The following is a 17,157-nucleotide window of genomic DNA, read 5'->3' on the forward strand; positions in this document are numbered from 1 at the left end:
CACCAATTTCAGGTCTCAGGCCATATACAAATCTGTATATAAAATGGCTCATGTCTTTTTCACTTAAATGTTCATAACCACTGTATTGTTTAAATACCAGCAGTAATCTTTCATAAAATGAATGTACTGATTCTTTTGGCTCTTGGGTTGTTCTATCTATTTTAATCTATTTTAACCCAATCTATTTCTTTTAGGGGAATCTTGTTTTTCAAAAACACAATTACCTGATCGTACTTTCTCATTACCTCTGGTGAAGGAGCACCTGTTACTTTATGTCGAGGAAATTCTTCTTAAGGCCAATCTATAGAAATTTTACATTCTGTCCAAAGATCTTATGGGACAACTATGTCCAAGAATCCATCAAGATCAACCCACAAAACTTTTGAAACTTTCACAAATCTGTCAACCTGTCGATACCATTCTACAGGTTTTTCTCTTAATCGAGGGAAATCATTTGTAAACAGCAAAATGTCTTGTCTTGTCCATGGGACATGTACATACCCTCCCCCCGGTATTTCTCTCATTGGAAATTCATTTACTACTGCTTCCTTCTCTCTGACAGGAAAAGCTAAACTTGTTCTATCTTCCTCTCTTTTCTTTGCCCATTTTATTCTCCATTTGCTTAATTCACCCCATTTTCTCAAAATCACAATTAAATCTTTTATATGAACTATTCTTCCTGTGGTATTCATATTTTCAATATCTTTTTCTATGAAATCCACCCTATAGGTTTTCTGCAAATTCTTTTGCTTACTTAAATCTACTTCTAATTCAAAAGCTATTTCCTCTAATTCATCATATTTATTTTTTGTTTTCCATGTTATACTTTTGCAAATAAATAATAATTCATCATCCTGATATGCCTTCAAACTGTCAGTTCCAATTGTTCCAATTATTAATTCCTCTATATCTGCTTTCAATTTTGCAACATCAAGTAATTTATTTTCTGGGGTTTGTGTTAAATCTATTTTACTCAGAGTCTTTTCCGGAGTTCCACAGTCAGATTCTGCACCAGATGGAGTTTTACATGACGAACTTTGATTAAAAGTTAAGTCAGGCATCATCATTTTCTCTCGATGTATTTCAGACAAATTTGAATAAAATTTTTCAGTTACTTTCTGTATTTCTGAATTTAATGGAACAGTTAAAGCTGAATGTCTAACTTCTTTTTGATCAAATACTGGAAGAACAGGTCCAATCGTTACAGGTACTGTTACTGCTTCCATGTTTTTCGTATACTGCTGTATTAATTCATCCTTAGAACAAAAATATTCGGAGGTATTTGGTAATTCCTCACACCTTTCTGTTCTATTTCCATTTCTTGGGGTTTCATTTCTTTGAACTGGAGTTTCAGAGTAATTTCTATTTTCTCCTGATATATTTGAACTACGTATTGTTTCTACTCTTTCAGGTGAATTTCTACAATTCGAATTTGTTTTTGGAGATGTCTCATCATTAATTTCTCTTGGAGGGGCACTTGGAGAAGTCCATGAACAAACTGGTTGATAAGGTGGCGGTTTTCTAGTATAAATTTCTTCTAATACCGCATCCTCTGAATCACTTTCTTCACTATTTTTCTTTTTCTTTTGGGCACTCTTTTGTCCAGTTACCTCATTAATTAGTCTCACTGGGTAAAAGCCATCACACATGTCTGCACGTCTCCATCGACGCATTCTATCCTCATGTGTTTCTCTATCAAGACCTAATCCAGTACCTCTTGGTATTCCTCTACTCTCTCGTTCTAATTCAAACATTTCATCCTCCATTCAGCTAAAGCTTCAAATTGAGTAGGTCTAGGCTTTGGTACGAGTTTCGTCATTTTATCTCTTAAATTTTTCAAAACCACTATATTAAATGATCCATCTTCCGGCCGTGCTAATACACCATAATTTTCAGTATATTTCATCCAATTCTCAATCCAAAGACAAGTATGATAACCATATTCACCCAACATATAAGCTGCAGGTGTTTTGTACTGATGAAGTAATCTTCCACCTCGCGTTGAAATTTTCTTGTCGGGTTTAATTTTGTTTTTCAATTTCTGAAACCATGAAAGCTTCTTTTTCTCCTTTATGTAATAATAATCCATGTTTTTAATCGATTTTCCTTACTTCGAAAAAAATCGTAACAACTTCCTTGTTAATCCGCTACACCAACCAATCCGTGCGCGAAACTCACCAACAAGCCAATCAGGTTAAGCTTCGTCACTATTTTGCTCAACCAATAGAATTACTGTTTTTCAGAATGAGCCAATCAGCTATAAGCTTGCCTTAGTCACATGAACCAATCTGTGCGCGAATACTGTAACGTATGTTAGCCAATCACAGCGCAACACTTGTGACGTATGCTACCGCTGCAGCTTCTCTGTCCCTCACTCCTTAAGCTAACACCTCCTTTACAAAAAATTTCACTGCGCCATATTTACAAATCTTTCAATTATATTCAGTTAGTAACTCCACAAAAGCAAACCGTTTGTCTGTTTCTCTAAAGTAAAGTGATAGCTTTCCCAAGCATTCAAGTATTCTTTTCGCATGAAATAGGCGACGCTATTTTCACAGAATATTTAAATTCGTTGATAAAGTAAGGCTACTTCACCCTTCCAGCAGGTAATAACGAACTCGTTTCTCCCTGAATGCACATACAGAGATATCTTACACATCCTTAGAGACAATTCAGAGTTTCACTCGATCGTATATTACAAATTCATTTACGCACATTCATACAGAAAAATCCCTAACCATGCATACATAAATCTTTAGTAGGACTTTAACCCACTAATAGAAATCCTCACTCGCCAGTAAGATAGACAACGCTTCTTACCCTTCACTCAAGCTTGGATAAATTCTACTACTCTTTTCACAGTGAGTTTTAAAGCAGGACATAGGTCCCTATACTCAAATGCTACGATTTCATAGACAATCCTCACTATACATTCTACCTTACACACCTAAAATCCCTAAACTTGTGCTGTACGTCCACAACACATGTGATATACGGCGATACCACTACTTTGAAACAGAACAAATGCACTGTGTAACTTCACCTGTCACACTACTCATATTATACCGGTATAAACCAGGAATTTTCACACTGCTGGAAAAAACCTTTTGACTACATATAACAACTGAACAAACTTAACATGTTTTAGACATCAATCCTATGTATTACCATGTAACATGCTAGTTACCATAGAAACCAAACTCTGCTATCAAGTAATTGATCCAGCGCTCCTATTGAAAAACTGTCTCAAAAACGCTACCTAACACCTTAATACTCACCATTAATCATAAAACACATATAAAGGCCCATAATACCAAAGAGACAATTTTGAGCAACTGACCAGCTTGTCTTTTCAAATCTAATTTTATTAACTTTATTCTTCATAAAAAGAAAGCATTTACGTTTTTGAATCTTTATTTTATAAGCAAATAAGAAAGTAGCATTTTAATAAGGAAATGAATTAATGAACTGACATTATCAAAGAAAGCTCAGAAACACAAATTATTAGCAAAATACCAGTTTCCATTCCCTAAATCTATTACCCTGTCTATTTCTCACTTCACCTAGAAAGGAAAAATAATTTGAAGTCTGCTGTCCTTACGTGCGCCAAAAGTCCAACAGCACGTCACGTCATTCAGGATTCGGAAAGCAAGAGCAGCAAAGAAGAGCAGCTTCCTGCTCATTAAGTCAGGTTTTATACCTTTCTTTCTAGCTAAACTTTCTACATTTTACATTCTTTTCAGCGTATCCAAGCTTCTCATTGACTGTCCTGTGTCAGTCCATGATAAAAAGTATGAAGTCATCTCCGTTTCTTGACCAAGTCCAGGCTTTACATAAGCCCTATTGTCTTTTGCTTCCACAACTTTCAGCTTCAAGAAAGTTACTTTTCCTCGAGTTTCAAACATCTACTTCCTAGCCTTGGCAGACACATTAAGTTCCTGTCCTTGAGCCTTTTCTCCAAGAGCACGTTCAACTTAACCAAAGAACTGCTTTTCAATTAACGATGACAATGCAGTAAAATCTTCACAGCTACAAAGCTTTTACGTCTGCAGCTCTGTCAGCCATTTTTCTGAACCGCCTTTAGGCCTCACTTTGGAAACTATTATTAAACAAACACAAGACATCAATTAATTAAAGAATTGAGACCCATTCTGTTACCCACCCCCTTTACTAATTAATCCTGTTAATTATGTTACCTAGCAAAAGCACATTCAAGCAGCAATATATTTACTTTTCTTCTTTGAACCGCACGATCTCCATGAGCTTTTTGTCACAGAAAAGACATAACATAAGCACACAAAATAAGCACATGCCATTAGTTAAACAGCCACATTTAATACTGACAAGGACAATAGACAAGGTTAGTTTATTATTTTTCTTTGCATTTGCAACAAAAAGCACATTAGTTAATCCCGCGTGTATCAATGAATGTATTCTTCAACTAAGTTGATTAGTAATTTCACCACATGCCTATTAATTTAATTACTACTGTTATGGGAGATTAACTTCGCAAGTTTGAACAACCCCTCAGTTTTTCTACAAGGCTGGCTAGACAATGCTACAGAGGCCATACAAGCTTAGTTTTGATATTCGTCAAAAATATCATTTAGCTGTGATGGTAGATTTGTGCAAATCATAAGGCAAAGGTTACTTTGCAAGCATCTATTTTATGATGCATGGAACCTTTAGCCCGAATAAAACCAGCTTGCTGGACTCTTCTGTCCTGAGAAGGATTAGCTCTTTGATGCGGAGCTAAATATCTACTAGGAGACAAAATAACTTGCTCTACAGACAGAAACCCTGGGAGGGGGAATCACTGTTCACTTACATTACAATGTGGCAGAGCGGGACCAGCCATCCTGTCTCTGCTCCCTTGCGAGATTGGACCAGTTTCCACATCAAGTGAGGGATGGTTTATAGGGTTGGGTTCTAGTTTAAGGCTTCCCCTGTGTGGAGTTTGGGAGCTGTGGACACACGAGCAACAGTCTTACCATTTTAGAAAACCCAGGAGCATGGTATTCTGGCAGGAACGCTGACAGAAACTGCTGAAAATATGGGGCGCTGGTATCTTTGGAACAAGTAGGGTTTGGATAACAAATAGTTAACAGACGCCAAAAGGTGTGCCTTATGCAAACGTTTTCCCACCACTAGCTCCTCAAAAGAAAATTGGAGCAGGTAAAGAAAGAGAAGAAGGAAGTTCTGGATTTCCATGTGTAGATGAATGAGGTGTGACATGTTTTCTACATATCCACAAGCACTTAAAGAGCTCTTAAAGGCTTATTTATCTGGCCTTAACATGGAAGAAACAGAAAAGGGCTCCCATCTATGGGCAGATGAGTTTGGAGTACACCGCACTGTACCCCGCTGGAGCCCTTGTTTGAGAGAGACCTGGTCCCTAGAAACATCAGCTGAAAGTCTAGGAGCTCCACGAGTGAGGGAAGCTCTGTAGGGATTTAGCCTTTTCTGGACCTTTACAGAACCAGATATGGTGCTGAAGCTACATATAAATCATGAAGTAAAGGTTTCAAAGTGACCTTGCAGAAGAGGTATCTCGCTTCATGGAACTCTGTCCAGCTACAGAAATCGTCCTTGCCCTGCTAGCTCCCCGCTGAGCCAAAAATATGTCTGAGTTCTAAGGAAACACATGAGACGAGGACAAGGCATCAAAGTTCTCACTTTTGTCTCGGTCTGAGATTTTGATGCCAAAACTGAAGGATTCAGTGGAACCCACACTCACGGCTACAGCAGACGAATTTGTTCTGCGAAAGAAGTCTGTCCTAAGATAAATCTTTTCAACCTTCTAAGCTAACAAGCCTTGCCTGATTGCCATTCTTTTGGAGTCGGCTGAAATGAGGATGAGTACTCCAACTCTTGAGGTAAGCATTATTTATTCACGCAGCTTTCAGTTTCAGCATCTCACCCCAAAGAGGAAAAGCCCACAACTGCCATCAATTAGAATCCTAGAACTCCCAGAGGAGGCCATGGGATGATAAAAGCCAGCACACCCTCATTTATAACACAAGATGTAACACATTCCTCTTCCCTAACACAAAAATACAAGATTTGAGTATTAATAAAAAGGAATACAGGAACACATGAAAATTATAGATTTCATCACATTGGGCTAATGCAAAACAGAACCCATAACAAGATGCTGACCTTCTAGGAGCCAAATAATCCTCCATCTAGCTAGGGATCCTTTTGAACCTTTCTCCTGGAACCATATCCTTAGATTCATCATTCAGGGGACTCCCTTCCCTGCAGACAATCCAACACACATCCTGGCTCATGCACAACCTTCTTCACATTCCACACATTTCCATCTGATAACTCCACTACATATACTATTAACTGGCCATCTGGTAGGGACTTTACCCATAGGCTCGAGCCAGACGTTGAGCATGATCTCTTGTGCATGGAAGTCAGCAAGACCTGGAGCCTGTATCTCCTGGGGAAGCAAGACCCCCTTTAACCCCAAAGACTTTCTCTGATCATGCTACAATCCGAGTGAATGATCTCCACATTCATGCAGCTCAGGGTGGTAACCACGATCAGAGCTTTGTAGTTTGACTGTCTTCTTTTGAGAAGAATTGCTGAGTAGCACATCTGTTTTCACTGAATGCCTCGCCTGTAGCTTTTTACACAAACCAAAATTCGATTTGTTGCCCTATCAAGCTTTTATATGCATGCATCTTTCTAACTTGGGCCAGCATTTTTTTCAACCCTTGAGGCGGAAGCCGGGGGAGCTCTGCACTTCCTTGTGCACACTACTGTAAAACGTGAGTTATTGAAAGACAAATAACCCGTGTTTTTAAAACTTGTAGAAATTTTAACTGGCCGATTTTAAATTGTTAAGTACCTTCTTGGAGCGAGATTGCTTCGCCCAAGACCTTTTTGGATCTCCCCTCTCAGCGCTGCTGTATTTAGGCGCTGAGATCGAGTACAGCCACTTTGGCCGCCATCTTGGGTAGGGCAAGGCTGCCTGCCCAGGTGATCGCTCCTCCCGCCCTCCCAGGATATTTAAGGACTCCTCCCTCCACCCTTCTGGATACTGCATTTTTTTCAACCCTTGAGGCGGAAGCCGGGGGAGCTCTGCACTTCCTTGTGCACACTACTGTAAAACGTGAGCTATTGAAAGACAAATAACCCGTGTTTTTAAAACTTGTAGAAATTTTAACTGGCCGATTTTAAATTGTTAAGTACCTTCTTGGAGCGAGATTGCTTCGCCCAAGACCTTTTTGGATCTCCCCTCTCAGCGCTGCTGTATTTAGGCGCTGAGATCGAGTACAGCCACTTTGGCCGCCATCTTGGGTAGGGCAAGGCTGCCTGCCCAGGTGATCGCTCCTCCCGCCCTCCCAGGATATTTAAGGACTCCTCCCTCCACCCTTCTGGATACTGCATTTTTTCAACCCTTGAGGCGGAAGCCGGGGGAGCTCTGCACTTCCTTGTGCACACTACTGTAAAACGTGAGTTATTGAAAGACAAATAACCCGTGTTTTTAAAACTTGTAGAAATTTTAACTGGCCGATTTTAAATTGTTAAGTACCTTCTTGGAGCGAGATTGCTTCGCCCAAGACCTTTTTGGATCTCCCCTCTCAGCGCTGCTGTATTTAGGCGCTGAGATCGAGTACAGCCACTTTGGCCGCCATCTTGGGTAGGGCAAGGCTGCCTGCCCAGGTGATCGCTCCTCCCACCCTCCTCCCACCTTGCTCTGTAATGGATAAAAGCAGCAGACCCACCCGTCCGCGCAGCGGGCGGGCGCAGCGGGCGCGCCAAAGGCGAGCCCGTCTGCGCCCGTCCGCGCCGGGACCGGGCCCAGGGCCACGACCCCTGCTCGGCCCATCCTGTACAAACGGAGTACTCTGCTCAGCCTTTGCCCAACCCATACCTCTCGTTGCACCAAATTTGACCTGACACATACTCCCACGGGCACCAATACAAAGTGCTCTCACTGTGATATCGTCGTCCCCTTTAATAACGGCATCTCCCACACTCAGGTCTCTAAGCAGGTTAAGGAGAAGTACATCACCATGGCCCTAATCAATGCGCGCTCTCTGGGCAAACACTGCCAAGAGATAGCCGATCTCATCATCGACTACAAATTAGATGCCCTGTATATTACGGAAACGTGGATGGACGAGGCATCTGCACCCGACTTGGTCACGGCAGTCCCACCTGGCTATAATGTTTATAGGCAGGATAGAGAGAAAAATAGAGGTGGTGGCCTGGCTATTATAGTGAAAGACCAATTTAAGGTCCGCACATCCCCTATCCCTGCCATGTCTTGCGAAGCTCTACATTTTAATATAAAATTCACACCGTCTTTTAGTTTTAAGGGAGTTCTCCTCTATCGACCTCCTGGGGCTAGAGCAGCTTTCCTAACAAACTTAAGCATCTTAATAGAATCAATAGCCACAGATGAGTCCATTACTGTAATGGGCGATTTTAATTTTTATCTTGAACAAAATAATGATAGAGATACTATCACCCTCACATCAGACTTAGAAATTATAGGTCTTAAGCAATTGGTCACGGCCCCAACCCATCAGGCAGGACATACGCTAGATGGCATGTTCACGAACGTGGAAGACCTTCAGGTGACCGAAATCCTTCCCATGACATGGACCGACCACTCGGCCATTTTCAGTAGGCTGACCATTAAAGATCCGTTTAGGAAGAATACTTCCCATCCCAAGCCAGGCACTTTCAAGGCGTGGAAGGACATAAATTACAACAACCTAAATATACTTATAAATAATACCAAACCTGAACTATCTAATGATCCCTGTACTTCTACTTCTCAATTTTATGAATGGCTGAGTGACGCCACGTCTCAACTGGCACCCACTAAGTCCCACTCAAGAAACAGAAGTACGCCGACTGCTCAATGGTACACAGAAGAGCTAAAAATACAGAAACAATTAACGAGAAACAGGGAAAGGTACTGGCGACGAACTTACGACAGTGAAAGTAAGAATAAATATAAAGAAGCGCTAGCCACTTATAAAACTATGATCACGACAGCAAAGAAGCACTTCTTCTCTCTGCATATAGAACATGCTAAAAATTCCAGCAAACAGCTGTATAACTTAGCTAAAACCCTATCGGGTAACACACCAGACTTAAACCCCCCCCCATCACAATTACTATGTGATGCCCTGTCTGAGTTCTTCTTCACGAAGGTGAACAATACATATCAAGCTTTCACCTTGGAACCTAATACTACTGCTGCCCCTTTCTCGCAGATAGTTCTGAGTAATACCATGACGAGTTTTAAACCTTTAACGACCGATCAAACTAAAACCATACTGAGGTCCATTAAATCAGGCTCTGCATTGGACCCCTGCCCCACTTCGGTGTTAGCCATGGTTTCAGATACAATTAATCCCATTATCACTCACGTTTGCAACATAATATTGAGCTCTGGGACCTATCCAGACTCTTTAAAAAACACATTGATTAAGCCTTTGCTTAAAAAACCAAATCTTGACAGGAATGACCTGAAAAATTACCGTCCTATAGCAAGTCTTCCTTTTTTGGCCAAACTGACAGAGAAAGCCATGAACCAGCAGCTGTCGGAATATATAGAGAGAAACAATCTGCTTGATGATACCCAGTTTGGGTTCCGTAAATATCATGGAACCGAAACTGCTCTCATCAAAGCAGCGGATGATATTAGACTCATCCGGGACCAAGGAGGGACAGCTTTGCTGGTACTCTTGGACCTCTCGGCAGCATTCGACACGGTTGACCATAAGACCTTGGTCGACCGTGTCGAAAAAATGGGAATCCACTCCACTGCGAGAAACCTGCTTGCCTCCTTCTTGGCTAATAGAACTCAGGCGGTCACTCTTGGACCATTCCAATCTGCCAAATTGTCGTTGCCGTGTGGGGTTCCTCAAGGCTCATCCCTTAGTCCGACACTTTTTAACATCTATGTGTCGGACCTTGCTAGTGTCATCAAAGCACATGGGATGAGCCTAACCTCATACGCAGACGACACACAGCTGGTGTTTGCCATTAAGGGTGACGGACAGGAGGTGGCAGAAAGGTTCCAAAGAGGCATGACAGCTATCGGTGAGTGGATGGCAGGAAACTGCCTGAAGCTCAACTCCGAGAAAACGGAGGTTGTCATTTTTGGCAATCTCTCGCCACCGTGGCCCACTATTTGGTGGCCATCAGCATTTGGCACCCCACCCTGCCCAACCCCCAAGGTGAGAAATCTAGGAGTTACCTTCGACAACCAGCTTAACTTTATGGCTCATGCCAATAAGGTAGCGTCCACGGCCCATTTTAAACTCAGAATAATCAGGAAAATCTTGCCTTTTCTGCCTGACACAGCCGCCAAGACCCTGGTCACGTCATTGGTTTTAAGTTCACTAGATTACTGCAACGGACTCTTTCTGAATGCACAATCCAGAGTCACAAAAAAGTTGCAGACGGTACAAAATGCGGCCGCACGCCTGCTGTCCAAAAAACCAAAATTCGCACCCATCTCAGATACTCTGAGGTCCTATCATTGGTTGTCTATTCAAAACAGGATAAAGTTTAAAGCTATGTGCATAGTCTACAAGGTAATGCAGGATCAGGGGCCTCGCTTCCTAAAAGACCATCTAATACCTTACAGTCCTGCCAGAAAGCTACGATCTTCATCACTTAACCAATTAGTGGTCCCACGTAGCAGAACAGTGACATGGGGTGACCGCCGCTTCCTAGTTGCGGCCCCCAAAATCTGGAACACCCTAACACCCTACCATACCACATCAAAGCCAGTCCATCGCTCTTACAGTTTAGGAAAAATCTGAAGACGTGGTTATTCAACCAATAATACAGTACACCTACCGCATCCTCACCTCTAAGGAATGACATAACTGCAGTCTAGCGTCGAGACACCCAAGGGTAATTGTTCGCGCTCTATAAGTGTCAGAAAATAAATAAATAAATAAATAAATTTACGGTTCCATAACACCAACCGGCTTTTGGGCAAATAAGCAATTTGTGACACACCTCTGCAACTTGTACTTTAGATATATCTCAATAAATGAATGCTGCTATAGTCATTTGATGGATCCCTACTGAAACAAGTAGTAGCTTACACTCTTTGTTTGCCTTCTTCTCAGCACTATAAGCCAATAATTGAAGCATTTGGCACTCACCTTTGATTCTGCCAGTGAGGTAGAGAAAGCCATCCTGGTCCAACTTGCCAATGTCACCAGTGTGCAGCCATCCTTCCTCATCCAAAGCATTCTTTGTTTTTTCTACCATGTTCAAGTAGCCCATGAAGACGTTTCTTCCCCCGATGCAGATCTCACCATTGCCATCCTCATCTGGCATATGGATCCGGGTCTTGCATCCTGGGACTGTTTTACCACAGCTGTGGGTGCATAAGGTAGAGGTATGAGTCAGATGCATAGAACTAACTGTACATTCTTGATCTGTGACGTACAAGGTACTACCCTTTGGTAACGTAATATCTGGTAGAGACACAGTCTAGCTGCAAATTCCTTAACTTTTGAATTCTCTCCAGGGGCCAGCCTGGATCCGAAAAATTTTCAGCGGTACTATTGCATGCGGGGACGGCACTGTACGGTTCTGTGATTACATTGTCTCTGGATATGCTGTATAAGTCCCCTCTGGCGCATGGACATCAGCTTCTTCTTTGAAAACTTCCGCACCAGAACGCGGAGCCACTTTAGAAACTGTTTGTGGAAACAGTGTGCCCAAAAACGACCAAAAGCTTTTAAAACGCCAATTGCAACGACATGAAATGGTATGGCAATGCGATCCAAAGGGTTTAAGGTACAAAAAACGGTGTACAACCTTTACAACGCAACTTTTACAACGTAGTGCCTTTACAACGCGGTATTTACAACGCAAACCATTACAACGCATTGCGCTGGGGGGCGCTCTAGGATAGGGAATAGATTTAATTTACTATCCAACACCTTCCCTACTATCCATGGGAACTGGAGTTGGAATAGTAAATTAAACTATTCACTATCCAGCACCCCAAAGCGCTATGCGTTGTAAAGGCATGCATTGTAAATACCGCGTTGTAAAGGCATGCGTGGTAAAAGCATGCGTTGTAATGTCATACATCCAATAAAAACCACATTATTCAACGATGCTCAGGCTACGTGAAACACTGCACCCCGAAGCAGAACCATCCTTAAAAAGGGGAACACCCTCCACTCTACAGACCATTCACCCATGGAAGTTAGGAGTATGGCCATACCAATTCAAGACCCATGAAACAACAACAAAATGCTTGTTGAGTCACCATTACGTGAGATAGTGACCACCGGTATACAAACCAGTATTGATACAGGGTACAACCCTTTGTCCCCAAGGTCTTTCGCAGAGCGGGGAGGATGGGCCGGGCTTTAAGGAATCTTTGGCTAGACTGTGTATCTACGCTACTGAAGGTAAGTAACTTGAACATCTGATAGAGACATCTAGCCACAGATTCCTTAACATTTTTCGATTAACTACCATAGCTATACTCACCGGAGGAGTGTCTGCAAATCCTATAACAGTTCTCAAACAGAACCAGCCGATCAAAGCCAAGAATCGACTAAATGTACATAGGAACAGTAGGAACGGAGACTGGCTCCTATTAGTTCCTATTATCACTATCACATAACATGTAAATAATAAACCACTCTATAGGCCCAAAAAAAATCGAGCCCTGAGGGAAAATGTGGAAATGACCCCTAAATAACCATCTGAGAGTTATCAGATACTATCATCTATCCTCCAAGGGGAAAGAGACGTCGTGGACCAAAAGGGCCAAGAACAAGGCAAACGCCTTGTAATCCATATTCTTCACATCAATCAAGGAATATCAGAGTAGAACCACTCTGGAAAAATCCATAAAAAAGGACTCACATGACTCATTCCCAATATATTAAACTGAATGAGCCTCAAGACAAAACCAAAGAAACACTACACACACCATGAAAGGATAAGAACAATACCTCCCTGGTATAAAGAACATTTGCTTGAACCAAATGACCACCCGAAGGTTACATAATACATCACAACATCTTTGAATCTAGTATAGGCTTACATCAGTATGCCAGATGTATAAAATCTCGCCACAAAGATGTATATATATATGTCAGGCATCTCTCAGTGGTCCGACAACTCACAAAATTTCACTGGCCATTGTCCCCGGCCCCTCCGCAAAGATCTACATTAGTTTTTTCCCAGCATGGCCTTAAGAGCTATGGCCCACGGTCCGAACATCACCTCGATGCAGCAAAGGGAAATGAGGAGAGAGATGTAACCGCATCTCTTTCTGTTTTCTTTGTCTTTTCCTTTTTTTTTTAAACCAAACATGTGTGACACATGCACACAGTTGTGTATACACTGTATACATAATGGCGAACCAGAACTGAAAAACCAGCTCAAAATACTTTATAATATTACTGGAAAAGGTACCGCACCTAACAATAAACCACCTTGGGTGACATGTACCACCACAGGTAACCTTCCATTAAGATAATGCCACCTGTAAAACTGAACCCTTCCCAGTAGTAAACACATGCAATCAGACTTGTGATCCAAAAGAAAATTTGATTGTTAGTCCACCAGTACATATATATATATATATAATAAACAAATATATATATCATTTACCCTTCTTCAGGAAGTAACTACTGTGAATTCTCCAGGACTGTTAAGCACTGAAAAGAGACTTACATACATACCTCAAAAAGATTGGTAATATCTAACATTAGACAGAAAAACATATGCAGGAACATTGTAGAAAAATAGGACCTTCTTATCCTAAAAAGATCTACTACTATGTAGAGCATGACTGAAAAGAGCCTTGACCGTTTCCGACTCTACCTCTCAGACAGTCGTAGGTATTGAGCTTGTACCACCGCGTTCCAAGATTGAACAAGGGGATTACCTATGCCCTCCAAGAAACGAGGGATTTATGAACCCTGTATTTCAAACAATACAATCATGGTTGTTCAAATTGAAACACTCATAATACATATGCAGGTTGCTTCAAGTAAAGAAAACGCACTAGACAAAACACCCTGGTTAAGAAAAAACAGACAAGAGTGAAAGGTTGCACCAAAGAAAAAATATTTGCTATGAGCCCACCATTATGGCCCCTACAGCGCATATAATATAGGCCAAGAAGGATCAATTCAATAGCAAACAACTAGACTACGTAAGTAGTACACATACAGGCTAAGCAATAGCCAACCAATACTCCACATAGAGTAAGGTCTATACCATTAAAGGTATGAACTCTTGAGACTAAGCTCCTATCAAAATAAAATAAAGAACAAAACAGCTATGCAGCTGCAAATACCATCCGGCCATAGTCAAAACTGGAGGTAAACTCTTTCTCAATAAGAAAGAGTTAGTGCTTAATACTTCAACACCACAAGCACAACATCAGTTAAGGCAAGAAATAAACCTTTACCCAACATAACGATCCATGACTGTGGCTATATAAAAGGGAAGCAAAAAACCTGAAAGGGCCATATTACAAGTGTACTAAGGGTTATACTGACCCAAGCAGACTCGAGGAACTTCAACCCCCTCAACAAAGCGATTCTGCAAAGAGCAGCAAAACAAGCCATAGCCCACCACTCGAATCAGTGGTGTAAAAATAATACAGACTCAGACAACTCAGGTAAAAGAACTTTGCAGAACAGGGTACCCCCAGCCACGCAAATTGAAAGTAAAAGGAGGAGACAGGCTAAGGGTCTGACCCACTGTGACTAGCTTGAAACCTGCCTAGAACTGTATCCACTTGGGCTTCAAAAAGATGAGCCCCATCAAATGGCATGCCAACCAAGACTGATTGGACGGCTTCCTAAAATCCAGACGGTGGATCCATGTGTGCCGGGGCATTGCCACAGCAGATGCCATGGCCCGTCAAATGGAGCGACCCTTGACCCTGGTTTCAGGCAGGTCGCTCCCCACACCGCACAGCTCCACCTGACTGCGCCTGTCCCCGTGCTGCTGCTGTAGAGTGTTCAAGGGCCCCCTGGGCTGTTGTGTCACTGCAGGGCCTGTTTTTGCCTAAACTGTAATTGTAATTGTATTTTGTATTTCACACTGCTTGTTTATTTAACTGCTTGTTTCCTTTCTGTACCCTTCTTTGTCCTCGACCCCCTTTCGCCGTCCCTTCTCCCACCGCTGCCTCCCCAGTGGCCCCGCCCCCTTGCCCTCTGTTTCCTCGCCATTTCCCGCCACTGCGTCCCCTGCGACCCCGCCCCCGCTCCCATTCGCTTGTTCCCACCCTCCTCCTAGCTGCTCCTCCCTCCCACCTCCCTACTTATGGCGGCCGCGCCGCTGGTGCGCCAGAGACAACCCCGCCTGTGCCCGTCCGTGCCTGGACCGCGCCCAGCGCCAGAACCCCTGGCCCCCGAAAACGCCACAATGCAAAACTCCAATACAACGCCAGCACCCTCCACGCACTCAACACCGCCCGAGACCACAGCTGCTTCCAGGCCGCCCCGAAACGCACCCACGGACCCTTCTCCTGCTGCACCTGCAGCTTCGCATGCGACAGACCACCTAGGACCATACCCAACCACCGCCCGCAAACACTCCGTCGAGCTTTGGGACCTGCTCGACATCTCCGCCCCAGACGTCGCCTTCCTGACCAAGACCTGGTGGAACGACGCCTCGGCTCCCGACATCACCATTGCCATCCTGGACGGCTACAAGATCGCCCGCAGACACCGCACCAATGGAGTCGGAGGAGAAATCGCCATCGTCCACAAGTTCACCCTCAAGGTCTCCACCCACTCAGATGACACCCTCAGCACCACCGAACACCTGCACTTTGGGATACACACTTACCCCAACACCACCCTCAGGGGAACCCTCATCTACAGACCCCCTGGACCATGGCCACAGTTCAGCAACGCCATCGCCGACCTCGCCAGCACCCACGCACTCGTCTCCACAGACTACATCCTCCTCGGGGACCTTAACTTCCACCTCGATAACAACAACGACGCCAACTCCGCCACCCTGATCGACAACCTCGGCCTCAGACAGCTCGTCAACGACCCTACCCACGCCGCCAGCCACACGCTTGACCCCATCTTCTCAGCTAGCAACCACATCTCCTTCAACAACACCACTGAACTTCTCTGGACCGACCACCGCTGCATCCACTTCACCTACAAGAAGGCAACAACTCACCAGCGTGCCCAACAACTACCCCGTCACTGCTGGAGCAAAGTCACCGAGGGCCAGCTGGCCACCACCCTCGCCCTGAACCCACCCACCGAACCCACCGACCCAGACGCCGCCACCTGCAACTTCAGACATTGGATCGATGACTGCGCCAACACCCTCGCCCCGCTCAAGAAACCCGCAGACAGCTGCACCAGCAAGAAAGCCACCTGGTTCACCGAAGAACTCCAGACCTCCAAACGCACCTGCCGTAAACTGGAGAAGAAATGGCTTCACGAACGAACACCGTACAGCCACACAGCCCACAAAGACGCCACCCGCAAACACCACCACCTCATCAGACTCGCCCAAAAATCTTCCTTCAAAACCTGCCTGGACAACAACGCACACAACAGCAAAGAGATCTTCAGCATCATGAAGGAACTCTCCAACCCTAGCGCCAATGCCAATGACATCCCACCCTCCCAGGAACTGTGCGACTCGCTGGCCACCTTCTTCCACCGCAAGATCACCGACATCCACAACAGCCCCAACACAACGACCAGCCCGACAACTTTAGCCCCCACACCACCTGCGAATCCCACCCGCCTCAACAGCCTGACCTCCTGGACCAACGTCAACGACGACAAAACCCGCAAGACAATGCACTCCATCCACTTAGGATCACCGTCTGACCCCTGCCCTCACCACATATTCAACAAAGCCGACGCAGCCATCGCACCCCAACTTCTGAAAGTGATCAACACCTCCTTCGAGACAGCCACATTCCCGGAAAGCTGGAAGCACGCCGAGGTCAACTCCCTACTCAAAAAACCCAAGGCAGACCCCAAGGACATCAAGAACTTCAGACTCATCTCCCTGTTCCCGTTCCCGGCGAAGGTCATCGAGCAAATCGTCAATACACAATTGACCCGACACCTCGAAGACAACACCACCCTGGACCCATCCCAGTCCGGATTGCGAAGAAACCACAGCACT

General features: G+C 43.9%; 1 protein-coding gene across 1 annotated transcript in view; it reads right to left on the reverse strand.

Moving 5' to 3' along the window:
- Positions 1-17,157, reverse strand: part of LOC144820052 (long-chain-fatty-acid--CoA ligase ACSBG2-like) — a 452,754-nt gene that overhangs the window by 129,169 nt on the left and 306,428 nt on the right. Inside the window, exon 10 of the mRNA XM_078677706.1 lies at positions 11,157-11,374. Coding sequence (XP_078533832.1) covers positions 11,157-11,374 — 218 coding nt within the window. The remainder of the gene's footprint in view (positions 1-11,156; positions 11,375-17,157) is intronic.

Source organism: Lissotriton helveticus, chromosome 2_1 (genome assembly GCF_964261635.1).
Source record: "Lissotriton helveticus chromosome 2_1, aLisHel1.1, whole genome shotgun sequence".
Lineage (NCBI taxonomy): Eukaryota > Metazoa > Chordata > Amphibia > Caudata > Salamandridae > Lissotriton > Lissotriton helveticus.